The following is a 26,746-nucleotide window of genomic DNA, read 5'->3' on the forward strand; positions in this document are numbered from 1 at the left end:
AGCATACAACTTTGCTGCTGGGGTATACTGTCATTAAGCAGAAGTTATCAACAAAATTAAAACTGATGGACATAAGAAAACATAGTTGCAAAATGAAGGCTAAAAACACTGCATGGTCTGTTTTGCATTTGTTAGTTGGAGGCAAAATAAAACTGGATTTTAAAAAAAACACTGAAAATAACACTGCAGTAAGGGAAAAAACAAGTTCTGGCTGAACAATGCTTTGCTGTGCCAAAAAGAGCAGAAACAGCGGAACCAAAATGTAAAAATGATGACGGATGCATAAAATTGACTTTTAAAAAGCTCAGAAATTACATAATGTGGTGGCACGAAAGGGAGAGGTTCAAACACATCACTGGTGCTTATATAACCTGTCATGATGATATTAAGAGGCAATGTGGCAGTGGCTGGTGGGAGGGAAAGGGTGGGTCAGAACTGCTCTCCGTGACCTCGCCAAACTGTTTGTTGCAGTGCATTACCAACAACACATAAACACACACACATCTCTTTTTCATATGCTAGTCACCCTCTCTCTGGGAAAACCCGGGTTGCCACGGGAACTTACAAAGCACTCTGCAGCATCATCCATGAAGCCCAGCTGGAAGCGGTGCTCGTCCTTAAAGGTCTCTGCCAAGGCGTGACGCAGGTTGTCAGAGGGCAGGGCTCTCTCCCGGCTGTGCTGGAACTGGGAGAAAATGCCCTAAAGAAGAGAGTGAGACTTAATTGAAGGCATTTTTGACACCTTCACTGCTCATTACACACGGTCTCAATATCTGACCAAACATACTTCAGCGACACGGTTTCTTTCCTGTATGAGCTTTCATCAAATATACTGACTTACCTTTAATGCACAAAAAATGCATGACTCTCCTAAACAGAAGTGTCCAGGAAGCTGCCTCAAGCTGCGTCTGAAGATGTCCAGCTGCCATAGCACCTGGACACAAGGAAAAGGGGATGTTGTCAGAAACCAGACCTTTGTTTTGGAGAGTTTGCCACAGAGTAAATAAGGAAACAAAAGACATTAAAAATACAAATACACACTAAAACCTGCTGCCCTTTAAAAATAAAAATGTGGAAGAATGTTAGGGTGTGATTCTTATGTAAGGCACTTTGGGCAACATCTACAACAAGGTCGTAAAGATGAGGATTAGGCAAGAGAACCGTGTCACTCAGAGAAACAAGGCTGAAGGTAACGATCATCCTCAGCTGACTCATGAGACTCATGAGGCTGACCCTGAGTCACAGTCTCAACACAGTAAACGTGTTACTCACCAGCCAGTAACCCACGAGACAAATGCAACCTTTAAGTACATGAATAAACTGTTGGGAAGCTCTGACAAATTTAGACAGTGACTACACATCTTCAGGAAGGAAGCAATAACTCTATAAATAATGTAAACCTCAGAACCTATGACTGTTAACTATTATATTTCATGTAATACTTGCTATTTTGTGCAGCTTGAAATATTTCTGAGGAGAAGAAGAAATGTTATCACAAAGCTGCAGTGCATAACCTTTGGTGACTGTTCATGTTATTTTTATGCTTCTCCTCCTCGACGGAAAATATAGAACATTACTATGTACTGCATCTTTCATCTGAAAATAGGTCAAATCAAGCAATACTATCAGACCTGGGGCAAGCAGGGTTCAATAAGTGTTTATCCTCTTAAACTGATGAACAACAGGGATTTTTGAGCAGTAGAATTCACTTCTGAATCATTTCATGGGCTTTTTTGCAGCTATCTCATAGGGATGTCCCGATATAACTTTTTCCCTTCCGATACGATACCGATATTGCAGCCTTGAGTATTGGCCGATACCGATATTGATCCGATACGATATCAGCACGAATCACACATACTTTAATTACATATTTTGTAGTGTGGAATGTTAGAATAGGCTTGATCAAGTGATATTACTTAAACAGAGAACAATAGTCAGCAACAGTAGGTATGAGAAAAACTGACCCATTTACTATTAACCAATGGGTTACATAAATTTTAACCTTCAACATAAGAACATTCGATTTTTTGCCATGTTAATTTCATACAGTCTATGGTTAATTTCATCAGGAGGAAAGTACCAAGTGCTAATGTGGGTGTTTTCAGAGCACCTGTGTTTCACAGGTAACAGCGTGTCTTCAGAGAACACCCCCCTTGTTTTCACTATTTTGGATTAGCCCAACCCACACAGGGTGAGCAACTCGTCCCGCAGGTAAACCCGGAGCCCGGGGACCGGGCCCGCAGATGTACTTAGCTCTGTGTGTGGAGCTTCAGGACACATTTAAAACACAGAAAGCTCTTGGCATGGCTGGTTTTTGGGGTATAATTAAAAAACGGAGGCTGTTGAAAGTCGACAGGTAGCACTGGTTTATTAAATAATGTTGTTTTAGCAGCTCGCCTCAGGATGAGCTAGCGTGGTGCTAATGGCTAACTCACGCTCGCTGTGCAGCTTCGTAGCCTCTGATTTCAGAGGTTAAAGAAAAATGTTTAACCTCCAAAATAGCAGTAGCACACACACGCTGTTGTTGTGATCATGTGGGCTCTACATGCATCCATCACGCAGAGCCCACATGATCAAAACAGGCGCTGCTCGATAGAAGTGCTGGAGTGGAATGGACTGCTTGTATCGGTGCGCATATATCAGAGATTTAAGAGGCAGTCCGATATGATCCGATATGAGTTTTTATCAGACCGATATGCGTTTGATATCAGACCAACATGCGATATCAGTATCGGATCGGAACATCCCTACTATCTCACTTTACTGGCACAACATTGCTGTTGAAAGAATGGAATGGGAATGTCACCGGGTGACACGAGATTGAAACACTATCATGTGGAGGCTTAATCAGCAACTCATTTGATACTGGTCTCACTCTAACAGACATTTAATTGTACTTCAAAGCTACATACTAAAGTTTTAGCAAAGCAGACCTACCTGCACCGCACTGTTGAGGAAGCAGCTGTTCTGGCCTGGCTCATTCAGCAGTCCTTTGGTGGGGGCCAGTGACAGCATGCTCCCTGGCTGGTACGATTTCCCCAGATTGCCGCCCGGCTTCCTGAAAAACTTGGCCCATGCCATTGGATAGTGGGGTCTGCCTTCAAACAGGTGTGATGGTCAGACAACGGGGCTCTTTGGGGCTGGGATCAGATCCCTTGGCCCCCTCAAAAAGTGAGTGCCCAACAGTCTGGGTCTATGTAATTCCACAAGCTGCAACAGCGGTCCTACTACACATGGGCTTCTAATCCATTTCTGCAGCTCATGAGGGAGGCGCTTTCACTTTATGTGCAATTGAGAAGTTAAAAAAAAAAAAAGTTTTAAAAAAACTGCAAAAGTTATTACAATCCAAGTCTTTGTTTTGGGAAATCTTTGATGATCAGCGGTCTGATACTTCTGATAAGATGTGTTTTGACCACGAAGAAACATACATTAGTCATCCTGTTGGCTTGATAGTCCTACAAAAGGCTTTGGAAGGCTTGATGAATTCCAGAAACCAGATGTTGCCACATTGTCTTGATGCTGTTGTAGATATTCAGCTACGGTCAACTGTCCTTTTTAGAGGTTGACCCATAACAAAGTTTTAACCAGGCCGGACAGCAAATACAGGTGAGCTGTGTTACTGAAAGAAAAAAAAATAAACAAGATTAATGAGACTTTAGATGATTTCAATGGAGTTTATCAGTTGCTACTTTATCTAGTAAACATGTTCAGCTTTCTAGTATGCATAGCTGCGCTTAATCTTGTCTTTTTCTTTTTTTTACAAAAACAAAGGGCTTTCATGATAATGTTTTAATGTCAAACTGGACTTCTTAAATACACATCGACAAACAAAGCTTATTCATTAACTTTTACAAACACCCTTTGCACTGGAGCTATGTCAAACCTCAGTTGCACATTAACATTTCATCATTTTATTCAAATTTCCTGAACAATGTCGGTGATAAAAAAACAACAGATATTCATATACACATATATATATATATATATATATATATATATATATATATTTATATATTTTTATATACATATAAAAAGGGTAAAAACATTTTTGAAGAAGAGCAGAATTTGCATAAGAATATGCATGACTGTATATGAGAAATACAAAGAGAAGAAGAACACAACAAGCAGTACCATTCAATCAATGGTAAAAGTGCTATTAGCTGCAGCGTGACTTCATTCAGTTCCAATTACTGGTGCTCAGGAGAAATAAAGCATCAACATTCCCTGCTGTAAAGATCTCCTGTCACGACTGACAACACTCTTCCCCAGCTTTTGGTATTGATAAATTCTGAGCTCCTAATATTGATTAGTCAACCAACAGTGCTACTTTCCCCAAACACATTGCATTTTCCATTTCATAATCTAATATTGAACACAAACACAATAACAAACAGCTGCCACAAACCAGAGCCCAAAATCTTTCAGACTGCTTACTCTGTTGACATAACATTTTTTTTAAAATGTTTAGTTTGACAATATGAAAGAGAAAAAAAACAACTAATTCCAAAAGCTGAGAAAGTTTAACCAGGAAGTAAAAGCACAAGATATATTGTACATATTTGTTTACAGCTACATGGCTATGGAGTAGTAACACAAGTTGAACGTTGGCTTGAGAATTACATTTTTTTTTAAAACTTATAAATACTGCCAAAGTTTTGTACGTATGAGAGCTGTTCATTCACTTTGCCTGGCAGTGTCATTCTTTGATAAACACAACAACAAAACAGCACCAGTCTGACCTATTTTTTTTTAACATGAGATGAGAAGTAGAGGAAAATATAACAAACCAGTGAAGATACAGTTCAATTCTTGAAACTTGCAGACCATGCATCTTTAATACAATGAGATACGCCAACGAATATTTGCTGTAACTGCGCACCAGTGAACACAAACTACCCTGAAAGGTTTGATGGATGAATATGCTTGTGCTGAGTGAGGCAGTGGAAGCTGTGCCTTGTTTATTACATTAGCGAATATCCCCAGAGGTACAAAGTCACAACCTGTGTTTTCTTTTATGTCATTCTAAACGATAACGAAGCTTGCCATGTGACTTTGTGAATAACTGAAGTTGTGGCAAAACAGATATTCAAGCGCCAAAAAACAAGTACAAAGAAGCAACAAGGAGCAATAGATGCATGTGTGGTCCAGTGTGATTCATTCTCTTTTAGTCTGTTAGACCTAAGAAAACAACCTCAAAGAATCAACCTCAAACATTTTGTTATTTAAAGTGAAGACAAAAATACTGCCCTACTTTGCAAACAATGAAACTTCCCTCTTGTAACACTCTTCAGAACCACACAAAGCTTCAGCTAAAACCAGTTGGACAACATTGCCATCCTAACATTTCTGGAATCCTCAATGGATGTTGCAACAATGCAGCCTCACAGCAACTTAATGGCGCAACCTGAGGTGTAGTATTTACATGCAGCATTGAGCGTCTCCTTTACATTATATAACATGTTTGTCAACATCTCTGCCTGTGCACAACCATCCTCCGTAACAACAGCATTCCAAGGCTCACCCAACCACAGAGTTGCTCAAGAGTGGCCTTTTTTAAGATTAGTTTCAGGGGTGGAGGGACAAGTGGAAAAAGTGTACACTCCACCAACACATTCCCAACTTCACCCAATGACACTATAAGCCCAAACATGTGGGCAATATATGTGTCTCTTTGTAAATAGTTTCCAAGCACATGTGGGCACATCCAACTTGAGAGCGTATAATAAAATGGAAAAACATGTGTTGCATTTCTTTGATAGGAGAAACTACGTACATGAGGAGCTTTTATCATTAATCTCTTCTTTAATTCTTATAGCAGGGTGCCACCCCAGGTCTTCAAGATCAAATGAACCACGGATCGGTGTTGCAATTAACTGATTCCAACAGTTACAGAGGGGATTTTCATACTATTTCTACAGATAACACAGTAACACCCAGCATGTCTGGGAAGCATTTCAACAAGCGCAAACAATATCACACACACCCTCATGTCCACATGAGTCAACGTCACACTGATGGCATGGAGAGGGGAAGGCAGTGCATGTTCTGCATTGTGACACTGCTGAAAACAGCATAAGTAAATATTTTAAACAGAATGCCTATCTCTGCTTCTTTATCGCATTATTTTGGAAACATTGCTAACCTCAGTTATTTAGAGTGGAAGTGGCACTAGCTCTTTTAAGATTATGTTGCGTTGACTGAGGGTAAAGTGCATTGGTTAAACACACAGAAAGATAGATAGATTTTTGTACCTGGCCACTTTGGTTTTGCACTGTGAAACACTGACCACATTCTTAGACATGGACTTGCTGAGTTGCAATCCAGAGAGGATAGACTGGCACATGCTGTACCCTGTCTGTGCGCAGGGAAGGAGGTGAAAGAGTGTCGAGTTAAGAAAGCATGTAATCTGTGAGCATGAACATTACTGCTTTTCACACAGTTGTGTTTTATGACAATATAATAAAGGAGGCTTAATTTTACAAATTGAAAATAGATCCCTCCCCAATCAATTTTAACCGAAGGCAGCTTGTTTGTTTATGAATGTAGGTGGAGAAAATGACTCAACATGGCGAGTCACAACATTGTCCAGGAGCCAAGATTACATCATTGTCTAAAGTAAGTTAAGACGGCTGGTGACATCCCACTATTCCAAGCCTTATTTCTTTAGGCCAATTTTTCTTCCATCGGTGAATATACAGTACATGTATATATTTTCACTGCATTATGAAAGTCTGTAATATAAATATAAATGGTGGACCAAAACAAAAGGCAATTTCACTTTTTCTCTGAGGAGCACCAGTTCAGGAAGTCCAGTGTTCCTGTGTAAACAAAGACCCGCTCAGACTTGTCAAGCGAAGAACAAGACTGATTTCTTTTCCTTTGTCATGGGGAAAATGCTAAGGCTAGCACCTCGACACAATCAGCCAAAGAGGGTGTTGTGCATCAGCAGCTCCGACAAGCTTCAGTAAGCCAGTACGACACGTGTGGTGTGAAGGCACAGGGATTCTGATGCTAGAATATACCTACGGTGATCTGTTGATGGATAGCCTCATTATAAATGATTCAATTGATCTCCCTAATCTGGGAATGCCAAGAGCTGCTGATGAATCAATCTGTGGGAAATTGAGTCACGCTAATTCAGTGTTTATACGATGTAAAATTAGATGCACATTGTGGGAACAGCATCAAGGCGAGAGTAGTATTAGATGCATGAAGAGACCTTTGTTGTAACAGTTAAGCTTACAGTTAAACCATTTTTTCATGGATCATGCACAGTTGAGCTCAATGATATTAGGAATACATGTAAATACTGTTGAATATCGTGATGTCAATATGACTGGTGATGAGTAAACAGTATATTAATGTCTTTCTGCTTTTGTTTTGCCTCTAACATAGCCTCCATCCACATTTACCACAGTTCAAGCAATCACTGCAATTGGTACACGCCTTTTGCAATATGTATAAGGTGCATGTTGTTACTGCGACGACAATACAATTCTGATATATTGTGCAAACCTAACAAACTCATTTTTAATTTACCCCTTTCTTGCTAAAGCACAATGTGCTCCACAGCACAGCACAACTTTCAACGCACTGATATTTTCAAAATAAGTCGACAGTCTATCTTTTCCTCAACATAACTTTCCATCATCTCCTGCTACACCTCAACTCGGGTCCCTTTTTTAAAAAGTGTGCTATATTAAGAAAACCACTCACTACTGTACAAATAATGCTGGCAACCTGCTGCTACAGTGTGAGATTTTAGATTGCATGCCTAAGTCTCAGAATAAGAGGCATAACATGTAACACAAGAGCAACTGCATCTGTCTCACCATGGCGTCTCTTCCTTTTACAAATAACTATTTTCACCAATCGTTTATTGCTGGAACAAAAACAGAACATTTTACTGAATATGAGCAGTTCTATTTCGAACAGGCTGTATAAAATCAGACTTCCAACCCAACGTTTGTAAATGGCTAAGAAGTCCCAATAAATATATATATATATAAAATTGTCTTGGATAAAACAAAAAAAACACAAAATTATACTTTACACAAATTGCTATGTAGAATGTGCTGTGCCAAGCTGACATAGGGCGATAGGCAGGGTACACCCTGGACAGTTCGCCAGTTCATCGAAGGGCCACACATAGAGACAAACAACCATTCAACCATTCACTCTCGCGCACACACGGGGAGAACATGTAAACTCCATGCAGAAAGACCCTTGTTCCAACCGGTCTCGAACCCATTGGTTCGAGACGTTGTTGTAGCGCGAAACACTACAACAACTGTGCGGCCCAGTTTTTAATTCCACATTATATAAACATAGTGAACAACAAGTCCCCACATCAGGACAAACATCTCATTTCCATTGCTTTAATTTTCTGTAATTTCTGAACACACAATTGTTTCCCAATTTAGATCTGCTTGACTGATTAAAAGCTGGGACAGGGAAAATACAAACGTGCCTGAAAACATACAAGTGCCTTAGAACATGCAACTCGTGCATGTAAAAGAAGCAATAAAACGTGACCGTGCACACTAAAGCTTTAAAAACAACAATTGAGCTTGACTGTAAAACTCTCCACAGACTGCAGTCATGGTTTGAGCCTTTGGGCAATCAATGCACTGGCCGTTTCCTGCACGGACTTCCTGCTCAAAGGCCTGCCGCTTTCCAGCACACGGTCACCACGTTCAACACAACGAAGCTGAACAGGTCACCCACACCACACAGAGTCAACCGTTATTCCTTACTGTGTCCAGCAGAGGAAAAAGCATAACAAAGGCAACATGTTCTAGGATTCCACATTCAATAGAACAGGATTGAAAAATAACATCCTCCTCTACCCTCTCATCACTGCTTCCTTAATGTCCTCCCACTTGACAGGAGCTTAAAAAATAAAAAATATTTTCAAACATAATATACAAGTGAAACTTGAAAAAAAAGTTAAGATGCAAGTATTTAATACACGTAATTGCCATAGCAATTAATCTAGCTCAGTCAGATCGGCCACGGGAGTCTCAAAATAAATGTGTGTATTTTTTCCCAGCCTTCCACTTTAAAAATCGTTTGAGAAACACTGATCGAGCAAAAATAATGAACAATGAGCAAACATTGTAAGTAGCTAAATCCACAGACTTCATGCACTCTTCTCCACATGCTTGCAAACAAAGACGTGACACAAGGCTTACTGTCAAAACTGGTTCTTCAGCATGCCTCCATAATTACTTCACCACCTTGGTCCAAAAGGAAATGTTCCACACAGCCATGAACACTAAGCATGAGTGTGCATGATGTTTATAGGGCTGATGACTTCACTGCCTCGTCATCACTGTGCAGTGCTTACAGGGCTCAGGTCTGCTGATCTGGGGGTCTTATCACTGGAATGAATTAAAGAGGTAGAGACCAGTTCACAGAGTGCACTGAATGGGGGAGGACTGCCAGCGAGTTTTCAATGAGCTCCTATAAACTCCTATGTGTCTGTTCAAACAAAAAAAGGTGTTCAAAATAGAATAAATGACTAAACTCAACCGCAAACCGTTCAGCCCACAGCAAAACACAGGAGGAGACAAAGATGTAAGACTGTAAATGAAAAAGCCTTATATAAGGCGTGTTACAATTAACTGACACAAATCGGTAATCAGTTAGAAGGTCTCCTTCTTCCTCGTTTGTCTGCTTCTCCCTTAAGGGATCGCCCCAGCGGATCATCCACCTCCATCTGTCCCTTGTAAAAGACATAATTAGGTTGAATCGACCACTGTATTGATCTATATGCATTATAAATATTTTTTATACATATACATACATATATACACACACATATATATATATATATATACACACATATATAAATAATCTTTTACATGACGTAGCTGTTCATAACACATTTGCACTGAGGTATTTACCATCTCGTTATAATTAACACAGATGTGTGCAGCCCATGTATATTTGGGATTCATTGATCATCTCAGATCAGACATCCTGTGATTTTGTCCAATATCAAACTGATAGCATTTATCGTATCAATTAATCCCTCACTATGACTTGGTTTAATGATGTTGCTAATGCTGTTATATCCTCACTGGGTCTTCAAACAACATTCATCATCATCTCATTTTATGAGACTCTCTTAACTATCGTGAGTCTCACAACTCACAAAACAACACTTTGTGTTCCCACCTGGTTAACTAATTTTCAATCCATCCATTTTCGAGCGCTTTAATGTCCACAAGAGGGTCGTAGGGGGTGCTGTGCCAATCTCAGCTGACATAGGGTTATAGGCAGGGTACACCCTGGACAGTTCGCCAGTCCTTCGTAGGGCCACATAGAGACAAACAACCATCCACTCTGACACCTATGGTCAATTTAGAGCGTCCAATTTACCTAATTCCCATATAGCATGTTTTTGGACCGTGGGAGGAAACCGGAAAACCTGCAGAAAACCCACACACACACACACAGAGAACATGCAAACTCCATGCAAAGACAAGAGCGCTAATCACTATGCCAACCATTTTGCCCCAGGGTTAACTTATTTTTTCTGTCCAAATGATTTGATTGAGCCCAAAATCGAAATTTACAGTGTCATGGCAGCAAAGACAGTAAGGGTAATAAATAATAATATATATTTCACATCTATGAATGTAGACGAACGAAAGATATAGACTATTAAGATTATAAAAATAAAATACACTATACAATATATAATTAAGTAACCAGAATATACACCATATGAGGTTGATATTTACAATGTAAACCAGGACTGCATTTTCCTAAATTGCTTATTCACAGAACTGTACTAGTATAATACTAATAATATAAACATTTCTTATCTTTTTATATGCATCTACAATGTCAGAAATGCTTGTTCTAATATCAGGCATTTACATTTTTAGATGTTTTAATTGAATTTCCAACATGAAACAATGCAATTTGCAATCTGCAGATTATTATTTTTTATTGTTCTATATACTATGCCAAAAAATGTTTTAAATCAACACACACAGCACATGTTGTAAACAATTCATATTCTTGAGTGCCTGGTTTTGATTGAGAGTACAGTTTCAAATATTTTTGAAAGACAAGTCTTTTCAAGATACACTTCCCAAAACGTTCAGGCTTTAAAAATAACAATTTGAAGATAACAAGTGATGCATTTGGCTTTTTCCAATTTGTAATTGAAAATCAAATGTCTATAATATTTTAATAATTCTTGTCTTAATCGCGTTCAATCAATATAATATATATTAAAGTAAACCGACAGGTGTTTAGGGACTAGTGAATACACAGTTCAACAGACTAAGAGGTGGAAATACAAGCGTAATACATGAGGAATGACCACCACAGGCTCGTTTTCACAGTATTTCACAATAAAAAATGACGCACAGTGCGGTGTCAACAACAAGGCCACTACGTGTGACTTTCACAATAAAACACCAACAAAAAGTTAAATAGAACAACCAGTCACACTGACAGCTCAGCTCACGACACATGACCACGAGATGTTTTGTCATCTACATAGAATATACACCATATATATATATACCAACTAAATAAGGCTATATAGTTTAAATGGCCGACTTATAGAGGCAGCAGCTAGCGCTGGGGCCTACCTGTTTTCCTACTCACCTGTGCTCCAGGTTACAGGCTACATTTCCGCTCCCACGTTCAGCACGAACATTTAAACCACGAAAGTTTGCTTCATTATGTCTAACTCGTGTGAGAAAAATACCAAATCTACTCACCCAAGAGGGAGTGCTCCAAACAACAAAGTGCGGTTATTGTCCTCCGGTGTGGAGTTAAGTGGAGTTTGCCTGAGTTTCGGGGGAAGGAGGAGGAACTGAAGCCGTCGGGACTCGCTGGTTGAGAGGGAGGGAAGCTGGAGCCGAGAGCACCAGGGAGAAAACAAAAAAAAAAGTCTGACACAAACGCTGCTCAAACTTCACTTTCACTCCCTGACTCTTTCTTTGTTCTTGCTTTTTTATTCTCTCTCAGAAATTCCACTTCGTCCGCAGCAGCAGCAGCAGTCTGTGTCCACTTGCCATAAATTCCGGTTTGAAGGGGCTGCGTACGCTCCTGCCTGCAGCAGTTGGCTGATGAGTGGCGGTAGTGAGCAGCAGTGTAGTGTAGTCTCTCTCTCTCTCTCTCTCCCCCCCCCCCCCCCCCTCTCTCTCCCTCTCTCTCTCTCTCGACTTTGGCACCTGAAATACTGGATTAGAGATGTTTTCAGAGCTGAGATGTCAAACCCCGCCTCTTCAACACTGCAGTCTGCCATGCTACACACTACATTACTGCTACGCACACACACAATTGTGATCCGCCTTGCTACTGTATACACACACACACACACACACACACATGCAGCAGCAGTTGGCACTCTGCTTGCAGGCTCGTTAATGTTGCTTTATGGTGCAGGGGTTTTGCAGTTTGCTGCCCACACACCATAATGCCCAGTGTTAAAACTGTAACACACACACACACACACATGCTTCACAGTTTGCTTAAAAGTTGCTTAAATCACTTAAAGTGCACTTGTATCTGTCATTTTAATGTGTGCAGCAAAAACTGCAATAAATCCTTGGACGAACAAGATCTGAGCACTAGTTCAGCGTTCAATGATGAAGCATGCTGTCACATTTGTTAACCATTTACCTGCAAGCCCAACACTGTGGTGGTAATTTAAAATGATGTATATGAATAAGTGAAATAGGAGACATGTACAGTATGATACCTGGACACCATATGTATGATCCTGTTACTGTGTATACAGAAAGAAAGTTAAAAGACTGTGCAGATAAAATTATTTATTGTGTATTCTGAATAATTATGTCAATTTAAGTTAGTAGTTTGTGTATGTAACCTTAAAAATGTTATGTACAGTTAAGTCAAAAGGATCTTTTTTGGTTTACACATTTCAAATGCAATTAGAATATCAACCACAGTCGACAAGTGCAAGGAGGAAAACCTCATGATTTTAGCATGTATGTACTGATTTATTTAGAACATAAAACAAACAACAATTAAATTGCAGCCTTTGCAGTTTTCTAATTGTGTTGCATTAAATAACAATTTTGTTTGGAAAAAAACTGATTGTTCAAAAAGGCATGTGCATTCTTTTTTGTAAATTTAAAATTGTAGGAGTTAAGAGGAATTTCTGCTTATAAAATAATCACTAGAGGGGTGAGGGGTCACAATGTATCTGCTTTCTCCAGCCTTTCCCCAGGAAGTACTTGAAAGGGCCCCTTGAAGACACAATGCTATTTCCCTCCTCACACATTTCCTCTGGGGACACATAATGCTTCCTCTTCAAACATAAAAAAGTTGTAATGTGCAATAAGTTTGCATGTTATGAGCTTTCATGATCTCAATAGTATCTAGTAACTGTGTGCTATGCTTTTAGGAACTAAAATAACCCACTCACCTGGTAACAGTCTAGAAAATGGATGGAAAAAAATTATATTTATTTCCCATATTGATACAGGATCTACAAACAAGTATTTTATTAGTGTGATTCTCCGAGCTCAGACAGTGTAGAGAGGTTACACATTATGACACACTGGCTGTAGGCCTCCTCACTTTGAAGCCACTGAATATCTTATTCACCCTATAAATTATAAATCACACACCTCAAACAGATCAGGTCTTCCACAGGTCTTTCATTTTTTTTCTTTTCTGACCTTGGTGGACACTTTGCAGTGCAGCAGCTGAATGTGACCATTTGTGTGGCGTCAGCATTGCTGCTCAAATGTCTAAAAAATTACTGTATCATATTATTTCACTCACTGACACGCTCGAAATGACTTCTGCAGAGCACTGCCTCCCTGTTGTTTTTGGTCATGGTGAATACATTTTTAAACCTAATTGCTGTGTTTGTTTGTTTCAACATTGTGTTGGCAACTTTGCAAATATTTCAATTTGATTATTTCTCCGTCTTTCTCTCACCGAACATAGCAAATCATCCATGCTCTGAAATGCAACATCCCAGCAAACCACTGATTGTACACAAGTGTGATTCTGTTGTGAAGGGCATTTTATTTTCAGATTAATTAGCGAGACTTTGCCAGCTCCACAAGGAGATGGTGCACATGGTAAATGTCCCACTGAGAACTGGTGCCATTGCCTTGACTTCTCACCTTGGGAAGCCCCAATGAACAGCATGAGATATGCTGAACACAGTGGATGAAGACAGCTCAAATGACAAAACTGTGTCCTCTTTTTGTCCTTTTTGTAATTTCACCAGCAGTAACAGCAGCAGAGCCCAATTTAAAATTTGACATGTCAGATGTTTTTTATTTTGCCCTTCAGAGTCACTCCCCCCATTGATCCATTGATGATTGGCATCTAAAAACCATTTCACCACACATGTGCTGTGCTATTTGAGCTAGGATATTTTTAGAAACGCTGTCTGGCTTTTGAGTCCATATTTAACCTAAACCCCACAAAAAAAGACACAAAGTGTGGAAACTGCACCTTGAGTCTGTCTTTCTGTATTTCCAAACACGAGGAATACAGGAAACATGGATATAACGTTTGTTGATAACAGGATGCTGAAAGATGCTTTACATAGGGTCATGAAATCAAACACAGGGAAGAAAATACACACAAATGTCCTGATTTTTGTTACAAATTGAACACTAATCTAATTATTTGTATTTCCCATGTGGCGCCATGGGAAATGCAAATACTTAAAAAGGAACAGCTTGTACTAATGAAGTAATTATGTTACGAGGATCTTGTCACTTGTCCCGAAATATAAAAACAAACAAATGTTGGATGACAAATTATTAAATGCATGTATAAAATAACTTATAACAAATATTTTCAATAAAATACTATGTGTTGTGATGATACTGGATTACCATTGAAGAGGAAACACACTGAGGAGATGGGAGATGATACCACTGAAGCAGCTACTGCTATAATTAACCTGAGATTAAATTCAGGTAATGGTAAGGGTTTTTTCTGCTCAGGTTTCAGTTAGAGGCTCTTGAGGACTTAAGAAAGCAAAACTCAAACAGGTACTTCAAGTCTACATTGTAAATTGTTCACTCGATTGGAATTTGTGCTATCATGGTGAATTGGCATTACTTAACACACACCATGCTGTCCCAACAGGTGGTGGATTTCATAATACACCATGGAAACTGGTCTTGTGGGCTTTTCACTTTACTTGTTTTTATTTTGAATTTGTTCCCATTTTGTTTTCAAACCCACGTTGGACCAGGCTCTTTGTTCTACTGCAGAAAAGTGGATGACATAAGCATCACTTTTTGGCAATGGACCGAGTTGCTTTAATTCTGGAGCGCAGCCAAAGTGGTGACTGTGATATATTTCACTGCTGTGTTTGCCATATCCGCGGTAACCACAGTTCATAGTATAAAGCATGCTATCACCTCAGTGCTGTCTGTGAGGCAAAGTATACCCTTCTGTGCCAGAGAAAACATATTCATTATTCTTTCCACAGGATCATTATCAAACAAGAGGCTATTTCCTCCCATCACCATGTTAAAGATATCTAAAGCAATTTTCAACATTTTCCCAGTTATATTAAATGGGAAAAACATTTAACTTGACAAGTGAAAGTTTTAATGCTAAACTTTGGATATTAAATAGCTGTGTTAGCAGTTAAAGTAAGTTAATAATTCTTTACTCACCAAAGAGAGGGTATTGACCAGTCAGGAATATAGATGAGTCCCCTAAGGTAAAAGTCAAAGGCAGGATTACTGAGACAACAAAGCTCTAATTGGTCTCAAGGGCTTATCCAAGTAAACAGGACGATCGTAGATGTTCATTAGCCCAAACAGGCTAATTACCAACATGGCACCATAAGTGAGCATCACTGAGGAATCATTTTCCTAATTTATATGTACCAAAAGATCAGGAAAACTTAAAGACACACTCATAAACAAGCAGGTTCATGGCTGGATGTGCACATAATATGCAGGCAGCCACCCTCGTACGCTCTCCTGACACTTGACAGATTGGAAATTTGCTCAGAGTGACACATAATCTAACCTGTTGCGTCACTTTACCTCATTTCAGGAGTGGAATGTGTGCTCCATCACCTTTCACCTCACCTCACTGTCAACCCAACACCACCCTACTGACCTGTGGGATGTTTTATTTTAACTCGTATTTTTAGGCAGCCCAATGAGCGGTGCACGATCATGTGAAAATGAGCACCTGCTATGCCCATCTATCAGGCTGACCGAGCCTGTCATGTCATCAGGTGAGAAGGATACACACCAAAACATTTACGCTGTGGATTAGCGTTGCAGTTACATGTGGATTTCTGTGTCAGGAGGGCCCTTTAACATAATAATGGTTAATCCCAGATTTCCATCATGTATTGTGAAAAATGTGAGCTCATATTTCACCGGCAACAATTTAAAAACATGTCGGTATGCAAAATTCTTTCCTGCAACAGCATTACAGCTCAGTGCCCTTGGAATTTTTATTTCACAACATTTGTTTTCTCGCTTGACCCATGCATACTTAAAGAGATCCTTCTGGGATATTGCCTGGTCATGTAGCACAACCTTTAAGCAGTTGTCTGTGTCAGCAGCTCACTGCTATCTCAGTGATGGTTGCTGTGTGTGCAGATGGAAACCCGAGGGACTTCAGCTCCCAAACATGACAGTGAATGCAACAACAGCAGAGTCCACTATTAAACGCTGATAAAGGAGGTGAAGACCAGCTGCTCACGTATGGCCTCAGTTATGTGACAGAGTGAAAAAAACAACACAATTTGAATCAAATTTGACACTATCCCTCTATTCTTCCATCGTGCTCTTACTCAACAGGAGTGGACACAACAGGAAATTAATGGCAGGACATTCCCTCTCACCAAAAGGCCACCCTACTCTCCAGAGCAAACTCCAGACTTAACAGCATGTAATTCCGTGTCTGGTGCTTATTTGTGCCATTTCATGCCAAGGCAAACACGCCTGGAGGGGAAAGTGGTTGCAGTTAGAGACAAATAATCAAATTGTCTGGCTCCCCGACCCCTCAGTCTACGCTGCAGTCCCTGCCAATAATATTTCCGTTGCTGTGTTTTGATAATGGCTACAATCAAAGTTCAAAGAGAGTTCATGTCTGCCCTTGATAAACAGTGCTCAATATTTACAATGGTACTTGGCAGAGCGACAGGCTCTGTTGGATGCTGGACATGTGAGCTCTACATACCACCCCTCCGCCCCCCGATGAGGCTAGTAAGAGGAATTCAATAGGAGTCAGAAGAGAGGGAGTGGCACCGGGGGCTGCACATTCCAAAGGATCTTCAACAGAGGCGAGGAGTGCTGATGCTGGACTTACTCACATGGCTGTAGGAAATTTGAGAGGCATCTCTTAATTCATTTTTGGAGACGGCGTCTCTGTATGCAAAATTAAACACATAACATTTCACAAGATAGACCTTACCTTTCAGACAATCACAAATTCAAAAGTGTATTATCTAATTTCATAAAATGTTCAGATTAACGGCCACTGACCGGGTAATAAGATCGATCTGCTGATTTGAATGCAAGATGGACTAGAATATGTCACTGCCAGACTCATAACTTATTTAGCTGTGACACCGAAGCTCAGTCAAACATTACATTACAAATTCCATGTTATCAAGCATATGACATTGTCTTTCGGTGATTGACAGCTTCAACGGCAGTGGGATTTGACCCCTCCTGACTGATCAGCAGTGTTAGTCCGTCTGACGGTCCATTATTTTGTCTGCTGTATCATATATTTATCAAAGTAAAACCCTGGCTGCAAAGATTTATCTGCGATCACAGATGTTTGCAAAAGTTTAAGAAAAAAAGACATAAACATACATAAAATCATGGCGGGCACATTTTCTTTTAATGACTCATTAGAAGCATTAACCACTGACAGCAACAAGCTACCAAGCAAAAAGAAAGAAAAAAGCTGTTTTGTGTTTAATGGGGAGGTTATAAATCTTTTCTACTTTTCTCCTTAATTATAAATAACTCTATGAAGCTTAATTGTAAAACCCGTTGGTAACTTTCAATCAGGCAAGTGCTTCTGTATGAGGCCGTTATGTCGGAGATATAGGTTCTGAAGTGCTACATGGCCATAAACAGAGACAGATAAGGAGTGGGCACAGTCAGCTCATCAATCCCACTCCTTCGACTGGGCACAGCCAAAAGGTGAGAGACACATCATTCAAGCCGCGCGTGTCAGTGAGGTAGATTTGATTTGTCAGACAGTGTAACCTTGAGGCGCGTTACGGCGACTCACATGTATCTCTGGCCTCTCAAATGGTATGGTAAATGATGGCTTTGCATACAGCTATAGCACACAGGCTGGCCATCACTCATTCAGGTGAGCCTTGTGCAACACACATCATTATCCAAACCATGCCTTGAAAGTGCGTATTAATACTATCAATTTCAGTGACAGGAAATGAACCTAGAGTGTGAAAAATTAGACACTGGAGAAATAATAATAATGCTGGACTCAAACACCATTTTATTTAGCTAAACTTGTGCTGCAAGATAAAATATACTTAGTACACATTCATTTACAACAAGCTCCATTTATTCCAGCAGTGTCCCTGCCCCCTGTACATTAACTCATGATTAAATTTCATTTCAGTGCAAGAGATGACATCACTGAAAAAAAACACAAGGGATGCTGGACATACGATTACTTCAACCAGCCGATTCCAAGAGAATGCTTTCTCTCACCCTGACCGAAAATGTTTCCCCTGCTCACCATGACCTTGGGTGCAGCGACTAACTTGACAGCATCTCTGTGTGACTTCATTATGGGTTCAAAGGTCATCTGACTCAGGGAGCGGCACAGGCTCAAGGGAAACGGTGGGGAGGGGGACTGCATCGCTCGCCGTCAACCACCCCATAGCGGATCTGTTGAAGGTGGGCCGAGGTACTTTTGTTTCAGCCCGGAGATCGGGGAAGTCAGGCAGGGCTTCGACCTGTGGCAGATTGACGGGAGCAGGTGTGGGTGCCTTGTTGAAGCCACCAAATGGGATTGCCACCCTGTATGTGACAGAGTGACAGTGTGAACAGTCGTGGTGATGTGCTAACAAGAGGGACAGTGACACTTTCAGTGATGCAACTAATCAAAGCCAAGCAAAGAATTACACCGGGGACATACTCTAAGCTCCTTAGAGGCAAAGGCATACTCAGCACTATGCAAATGTTATAGACAAAAACATGAATAGTACATTATGATGCCTAATGTGAGAAAATGCATCACATTTATATATATATATTTTTTTTTTTATTACTTCAGCTCTGTCACACTGGTCAAGCTTTTCCCATTTCCCCATACTTTTCACTTGTGCATCCCAGTGGCCACTGTGACATTGTCTTGCTTTAAATCACAAATGTTCATGTTATCTCCTTGAACTTTGGCAGTGACAGACGGGTAAAATGTTTTGAACAAAGAGGTCAAAAAATGTTTGTCAGCTACCTCTAGTGGCCAGGGAAATTATGACAGGAGCAAAAAAAGTAAGTTTTCCTTGTTTTAACCCTCAAGTTATACATATAACAGGGAGGTCAAGGTGGCAGTTTCATTCTTTTGATGACCCAATTTTATTTCTGTAATATTAACCTTGTATTCTGCTGTCAACATGACAACAGTTCTTTAAAAATGAACAAACACAAATTTTAAACTACCTTATAGCCCTGCCACATTATGAAGGTTTAGTTTTTCAACTGTATTTTTTTAAACTAACTGTGGTATTTAGCTCCTCCCATTATAGCATACGTCACCATTTAAAAGAACGTTCCCATTGTGACCATATCTGAAGGTATAGGGCAGGGATATTCAACTAAAATTCTATTAGGTCCACTTCAAGAGAATTTCATCAAGCAAAGGTCCGGAACATCATAATGTCTAACTTGCGTTGTTATTTAGTAGTGGGATATATACTGAAGTAGCCTAGTAGTCTGCATGTAATCAACAACTGACTGTCAGATCAAATATAGAAAGAACAATTCAAAAACATTTCGATACAATTATATACAGTAGATATGTATTATTTTATTCTCTCTTAAAGGGAAAGAAGGGCTGCATATAAAAATAAATAAAATAATAATCTTAAAATAATTAATTAAGTTTTGAGAAATAAAATAAAGATCAGATTTGAGTGGGTGTGTGGTCAAAAACTTTGTGTTTGGTCTCATAGTGGCGTTTCACTTTGCCCATGGTCTCTGAGAATATGAGACAGACTGGTTTTGTGCTTCCAAGGGGAAAAAAAAATTAATTGTTCCGGTGTTTCATGATTAACTGAGTTTTAATGATGACTTGCTCTTCACCTGTGTGGCTGTTACCTGTTAAAACTTTTGTAACCTGGTAGATCTGGTTGGGGCTCTGGTTCAGCCATGCAGGTGGTGAGGGTGCGAGCTAAGGTCGGGTCGCTGATGATGGCCTGCTCCCAGGGTGAGAAGTAAGACTTGGGGATAGCCGTGGAGTTGAACTTCTCTGGAGGGATGTCCTTCAAAGGACCTCCATAGCCTGGGTGGGAAATACAACAAAGAGCTTTTCAACACTAAATAAAGGATAGATGTTACTTTTTTTTGTTTTAATATCTCTTATTTTGTGTTTGTGCAAAGTAAGTTTACCTACAAGCTTTCTCTCTAAGTTTGCGTCTATTTTTTCCAAGATTGAAGTCATTAATACTCAAGATTGGAATGCCCCATTTTCTTCAGCCCTTTAGACCTTGCTCACAGCAAAACAAATCAAGAAGCAGCTTCTCTGTGTGTGTACATGCCTGCACGAATGTCTCCCTGCATAGTCTGTGTGTGTTGATGGGTGAGGCCGATCAAAAGCACTATCCTTCAAACCCAGTGCTTCACTCAGGGGGGCTCCTAGGCTGAGCCGTTGCATAACACGAGGTGTCACGTCCTAAGCTCTCACAATGAACAATCCCCCTTCCTGAGTTTATGTTTTGCCCTGAGGAGGAAGCAGGAGAGACCAAACAGACCTGTAGGGAAGTTTACAGATGTTCTGGGGGGGGGGTCTATTACAAAACATTATGGAAAAGATTTCCCCTAGAACATTGTTCTTGAGCTTGGACATTTGATTTATTTATTTTATTCTTCGGGGAAGGACCGTTTTTACGCCTAACTCTTCTCTACAGAGAATGAGTGGAAATTAAAGATTGTCCCCAAAAAGCACTGAAAGGTTGGAAGCAATGTCATGGTGCTGTCTTTTTGAATATGAATAATGTACCTTCAAAAAAAAACATTTAAAACATTTAAAAAACGTTGTCTTATAATTTAAGATGGCTAACTTTTTTTTTTTTAACTTTAGTTTGAAAATAGAACAAAATAAATTCATATAACACTATATTTTACTATTTTTTAATCAACAATAATAAATTATAAATTTGCTTTCTATGGTAAATTATATAATCTGTTAAGCTTTTATTAACTAAATTAATTACCTGGTTCAACATGTTGCTGCTAGAACATGGCCATACAGTAGAAGATGCACCCATGGGTAGATGAGTGTGCTATTTTAAGAGTTCTTACAATTTGATATCTTATAAACTTTGGCCTTATTTCTGCTACAGCTGGAGTGACTTTATTCAGAAAGTAAAAGGGTGGTGTCTGATTCTGGGATCCTGAAAAAACCCACACTGTGGAGACATGCTCATCCCTCAATCAGTGCTGGTTGGGTGTCAACCACTGAGACAAAAGAGTGGATTTGAGTGCAAAGCTGATGGTATCAGTGGCAGGGGGAGGCAAACAGGAAACACTTCCCGTTAGTAAATTTTTTAACAAGATAGGCGATGCTGACTGTAACGAGATTGAGAGAAAAAGGCAAATGTGGAGGAGTAGATGTGAAACAAAGTAGTGGCATTTTGACAGAATGAGAGAAGTAGAGGAGCACAGACAGAAAGAGGGAGGATAAAAAGTTAAAATTGTATTTTGGTCATGCTCAGCAGATTCCAGACAAGAAAGAAATGTTTTCCTACTCGATCAAAGCCTGCACGAGTACAAACAATGAGAAACAGTTGAATCTTTATGCGGAGAGCACATCAACTCAACACAATTTCTCCTGAGCCACACTGTGTATTTTGAAAACAAATTAAGCGTAAGACATGATTTTGTCTGGAGGAAAAAAAAACATTTCATAACGTCAAATAAATTCAAATCAATGTCAGCGACGGTATAAAAATAGAGAAACAGATTCAAGTGCATTGTTTTGTTCAAATGCAGACAGACTAAGGTCAACTGCTTTGTCAACTCAGCTTTAGCTATGGTTTATCAGTGCTGTAACATCCTTGAGTCCTTGAAATGTGAAATTAAATGCTACCTACCCGGGGCAATACTATCTGGATTTGGCACCATTCCTGTATCTGCTGTGTCAGACGGTACTTTCGAGGGTTGGTTGTCTCCCGAGTCGTTCTTGCCACTGTGGCTGACCATGGGATTCCCATTCTCTGTTTGGAAAACCACTGAGTTCTAAAAGAAAGAACAAAGTGGTTATTTTAGGAATTTTTCTGAGCATTTTATCCTTGACACCAAGTCATTTTCAGCCATTTCGGGGCTGAGAAAATAAGCTTCAAACATAACAATGACATGAAATGTTCAATTTTTAAACGTGACCAACAGCTAAGAACATAGGAGAGACAAAGTGAGGTTCATTAGGTGCCATTTACAATGGCATGAAAAGAGACGCACATATTTCTTGATAAATAATAAAACAATAACCATAGAGTTCCCTGATATATTTAGTTTTATGGAAACACAATAAAAATGTCATGGCTAATTCTTATTAAAACCAAATGTTCTTCTTTCCTTCACATCGACTGAAAGTTGTTAAACCAAATTCTTTCACATTTTCCATGCTGCAGAAGCAAGAATAGAAATCGTCTCCTTGTCCACTTTTACTCAACGTGGGGAGCATTGTTCTCTGGGCTGGGACGAAATGTACCGCAGCCCGTGCATCCAGCTTTTATCCCTCCGAAGGATATTTATGATGATTTACTGCAGGACTTCCTCAGGAAATGTTGACAACTTGAAACAAAATCCCTCCATTGCCCTGAGCAATAAACAAACCAGAGATATGTGAGTCCGACTCACTTCATAAGATGAGGGAGGGAAAAAAACTACCCTGGAGGATAATAATTATTTTATCTATGGGCTTCAAGAGGAAGGCAAGCAAAAGTACACAAGCCAACACACAACTTAATGAAAGACAATACAGCCAGTGTTGTTCATTAATTAAACTTTATCTTGGATTCAGTTCTATTGCCAGTTTGGGAACATAAAACACTTAATATTAGTCCAGATCAGTCAAAGCTGCTGGGAAAAGAAAACGCTGAGTTGGCACAATGCCCATCCATACACAAAGGGACATTAATAAAGTCATTGATGACTAGCTAGAGGACTTTCACTGCTAATATTTTGTGCCACTCCATGTATGTAACGCAAGTAAAATAAACACGTCAAGTGCTTAATCTTTTCCAGGATGTGAAGTATTGTGCTAATGTTTTTCATGTGATGGAAAGAAAAAGTGTGTTGAAAATTAATGACTGTTCATACAGAAAACACGTGTCGCCGTATAAAGTGTGTGCAATAACCCAGTTTGTCAGTGGGTTTTAATAGTTGAGGCTTTATACATAAGCTGGATATATTCTTATTCTCATAAATGTATGTACAGTAAAAAAAGACACATTTATTCACTTACAGGGTGAGATCAAAGTAAAGGACTGTATGCTAAATATGAAGAAAGAACCACGAGCAACATAGTATAAGCATTTATAGACTGGAAATAGCGAGACAGCAAAAGAGCGCTGCCCAGTCTTTAGACAAACTGAAGTGTACTGAAATGTAAGGGACTCTATTACTGAAGTGTAAGGGACTCTATTAAGTTCCTTAAGTCAAGAAATAGGCTCATCAGGAGCATAAGCATGAATTTATGCGTGTAAAACATATGGATTAAATATAAAATAAACAGTTCTACCTTTAGACAAAGCATGGTAAAAGTGTCCAATTTTTACGGTCTGCAGCATCACATGCGATCACTGCATTGTTGTTTCTGCTTACGTTGAGCAGCTTGTTGTTTTCATTCTGGATGTTCTCAAAGGTGTATTTTTCTGAGCGCCTCTGGCGCATTTTGAAGAGACGGGAGCCACGGTTGGAGGCAAGAGACAGCTCCTCCAGCATGATGTCCTTAGGCACGCTCATTTTCTTCCCAAGATCCATCTCTATATCTGAACACAAAGAGGCAAAAGACTGAAGCGCAAGTGTGCATTTACTCTCTAGACATCAGACTTCTGAAACGACAATGTTTCCTTTCTTTCTGATACTCTCACACATCAGACCTCACTGAACACAAACCCCCAGAAATAAACAGAAAACACAGCTGCATGGCAACACATGAGGAATTAGTTTTTCATCACAATCCTCTCAGGCCCATTGCTTGTTTTGCGGTCAGCACTGCATGCTGATTGTAGATATGTCACAGGTCTATATCGGAGTCTGAGACATCTAATTTGCCAGAATATCTTTCAGCTGTCAGTGGCCTTCAGGCCCTCCCTGCCCCAGTGAGCCTTACACTTGTCCTTGCCCTGAAATAGTATGTTCAAAGGACAACGACAAAGGGATTAGTTACTTTGGCCCATAAACATATTCATTTGATTATTTATAGTTGGGAGGGCTGGCAACTGCCTTACTGGCAAATGGTGAACTCATATCTTCTTCTCGGTGAGTGTGCTCGAGCTACTGTTAAGTAATACTGTAGGAGCGACTGTAAAGTTACAATTACACATGTACGTAAAGTGACGGTGTTAAATCAATCTCCATGTTGATATGCATGTTAAAATTGGGGTAAGAGAAGTAGGGTGTGAGGGGAAGAAGAGAGGCTGAGAGGTCAAAGGGATGAGAAAACAAGGAAGTGAAGAGGAAATGATACGTCTACCTTCCTGGGCTTGAAACTCCCTGCAGATTGCTGCCGCCTGCATTTTCCTCTCCCTTGTTGTCATGGTAGAGAACTGTGACATGGCTGCCCCTGGAGGGATGAGGGGGCAGAAAGTCTCAGGAGACAGTACACATCAGTATAACCTGTTCCAACACACGGTACACAAAAGCAAGACACAGCATGCTGCATGTTTGGCCATCGATTGGCATCAAACGCCATGTACAAAAACCCAGATAGAATTTATTGAGGCAGTGAAAAGGGCAAAGTTAGCACATGCCTTTAAATAACCTTGGGCTGTTAAACGCCAAGCACATGCTCTTCAGACATGGCAACCGGCTGTGTCAGGGCTCTGGGAATCAATATGTTTGAAATTACCCAAGTGGGCTGAAAGCGCGCACACACACAGAGAGAACATGTTGCTGTCCCAGCAAACATGTGACAGAGTGGATGGAATAGCACAGTGAAAAGTTTATGCTAAGGTATCAAGTGAACACAGCTGTTTCATTCCAGTCCAAAACGCTTTTCAAACTAATTTATTATGCAACAATGAAGCATCTAGAAAAACCTTCAGAAAAAGATTATTAATATATTCAAATTTCTGAAATAAATGTCAGCTGTAACACAAGGCAAGCTGTGTGACCGACAGGAAAATGTGGAGGAAAGCACTGTGCGTGGTTGTGAGAATCATGCTTGATCAGAAGTGGACAGCACACCCGTGGAGAAGCCCAGATTGATGGCTTACCTGTCCTGAAGGACCCTCAGGGGGGAGTCTCAGTTTGTGCCTCAGGGTAGGAAGTCAGAACGTCACACTGGGTAGAGCAACCTGTGTGGGTGCTCTTGCTTCACGGCACTGGGGCTTGTCGTGGTGGGGAGGGTGGGCAGAGGGGGCTGCAGCCTGACCCAACTGCCTGAGCGACTGAATGAGTGGGTGGGTGGGAGTTTGTATGTTGTCATTGGTATTTAGTTCACAAGCGGAGGGGTGACTATATTTAGAACACTGCCACTACTGCTTCCTCATCATCTATCTCCGTGGTGGTGATATTACAGTAGCTCAAGATGGTCGATATAGGCGACAATCAGTCATTCCTAACCAGGGGAACTTGTACTAAGTGGTACTCGGGGGTTACAAGCATTTGTAGGAAAAATAAGAAGATATTTTTTATGCTTTAGCAATAAAAGTGTTGCTGATGACAGGACAGAAATCATTAATTTGGCTATTTACACCTGTGACAAAATGGCAGTGTGACTCACCATTAATTTGATCCAATAAAATGTGGGGTTTGATTAAAGATAGCTATCCACAATGAGAGCGCTACTGTATAACACCTGAGCAATATCACTATATGAGTGCCTCACAGCTTGGTAGTAGCAGTTACTACCTGCCGACGGTGACGAGAACTCTTGAATAGAATTCTTTTTTTTTTACAACAACAACAAGGGCAACATTGACTTTCCCGCTCTTTGGGCACATTAACAGGATCAGGACATAAGCCTGGACTCACTACGAGTGGTAGATAATGGTGGAAATGGATACCTGAACAGATGCATAATTAGCTGGCCTGGGATTCACTTAATTGGTGAAGTAGGCAAGTTTGTAACGTTAATAATTCTAGTATTAACAGTTGAGGCAGGAGTGAGCATACAATGTGGGATAACAATAGATCAAGGAATATATTTCGTATACAAATATTGCAGGACCCATTATGTATGAATTATGTATATACTGATATTGTTCAAGTCAAATGAACAACGAAGGTCTATATGAATACTCATCAGACCACGATGACTCACCTTTTCTATGTGCAACTGAGCTTTTTCAATTGCAAAA

At 40.0% G+C, this 26,746-nt stretch overlaps 2 protein-coding genes across 4 annotated transcripts in view; both read right to left on the minus strand.

Annotated features, from left to right (window-relative positions):
• Positions 1-12,132, minus strand: part of LOC131456530 (inactive ubiquitin carboxyl-terminal hydrolase 53) — a 32,159-nt gene extending 20,027 nt beyond the window's left edge. For all 3 annotated transcript variants that reach the window (XM_058624938.1, XM_058624939.1, XM_058624937.1), the window contains exons 1-4: positions 11,751-12,132; positions 2,941-3,622; positions 842-934; positions 566-700 (exon numbers count right to left, since the gene is read on the minus strand). In XM_058624938.1, the coding sequence (XP_058480921.1) occupies positions 566-700; positions 842-934; positions 2,941-3,084 (372 nt within the window). In that variant the 5' untranslated portion in view covers positions 3,085-3,622; positions 11,751-12,132. The remainder of the gene's footprint in view (positions 1-565; positions 701-841; positions 935-2,940; positions 3,623-11,750) is intronic.
• A 6,334-nt stretch (positions 12,133-18,466) lies between these two features.
• LOC131455944 (myozenin-2-like) lies at positions 18,467-25,816 on the minus strand. The gene is made up of 6 exons (XM_058623826.1): positions 25,661-25,816; positions 24,919-25,008; positions 24,045-24,211; positions 22,313-22,457; positions 20,319-20,502; positions 18,467-19,019 (listed from the first exon to the last, which is right to left on the minus strand). Exons 2-6 carry the CDS (start codon positions 24,998-25,000, stop codon positions 18,794-18,796), a joined length of 804 nt encoding a protein of 267 aa, XP_058479809.1. The 5' UTR covers positions 25,001-25,008; positions 25,661-25,816; the 3' UTR covers positions 18,467-18,793.
• Positions 25,817-26,746: the final 930 nt, after the last annotated feature.

The sequence above is a fragment of the Solea solea genome, chromosome 3, assembly GCF_958295425.1.
Source record: "Solea solea chromosome 3, fSolSol10.1, whole genome shotgun sequence".
Lineage (NCBI taxonomy): Eukaryota > Metazoa > Chordata > Actinopteri > Pleuronectiformes > Soleidae > Solea > Solea solea.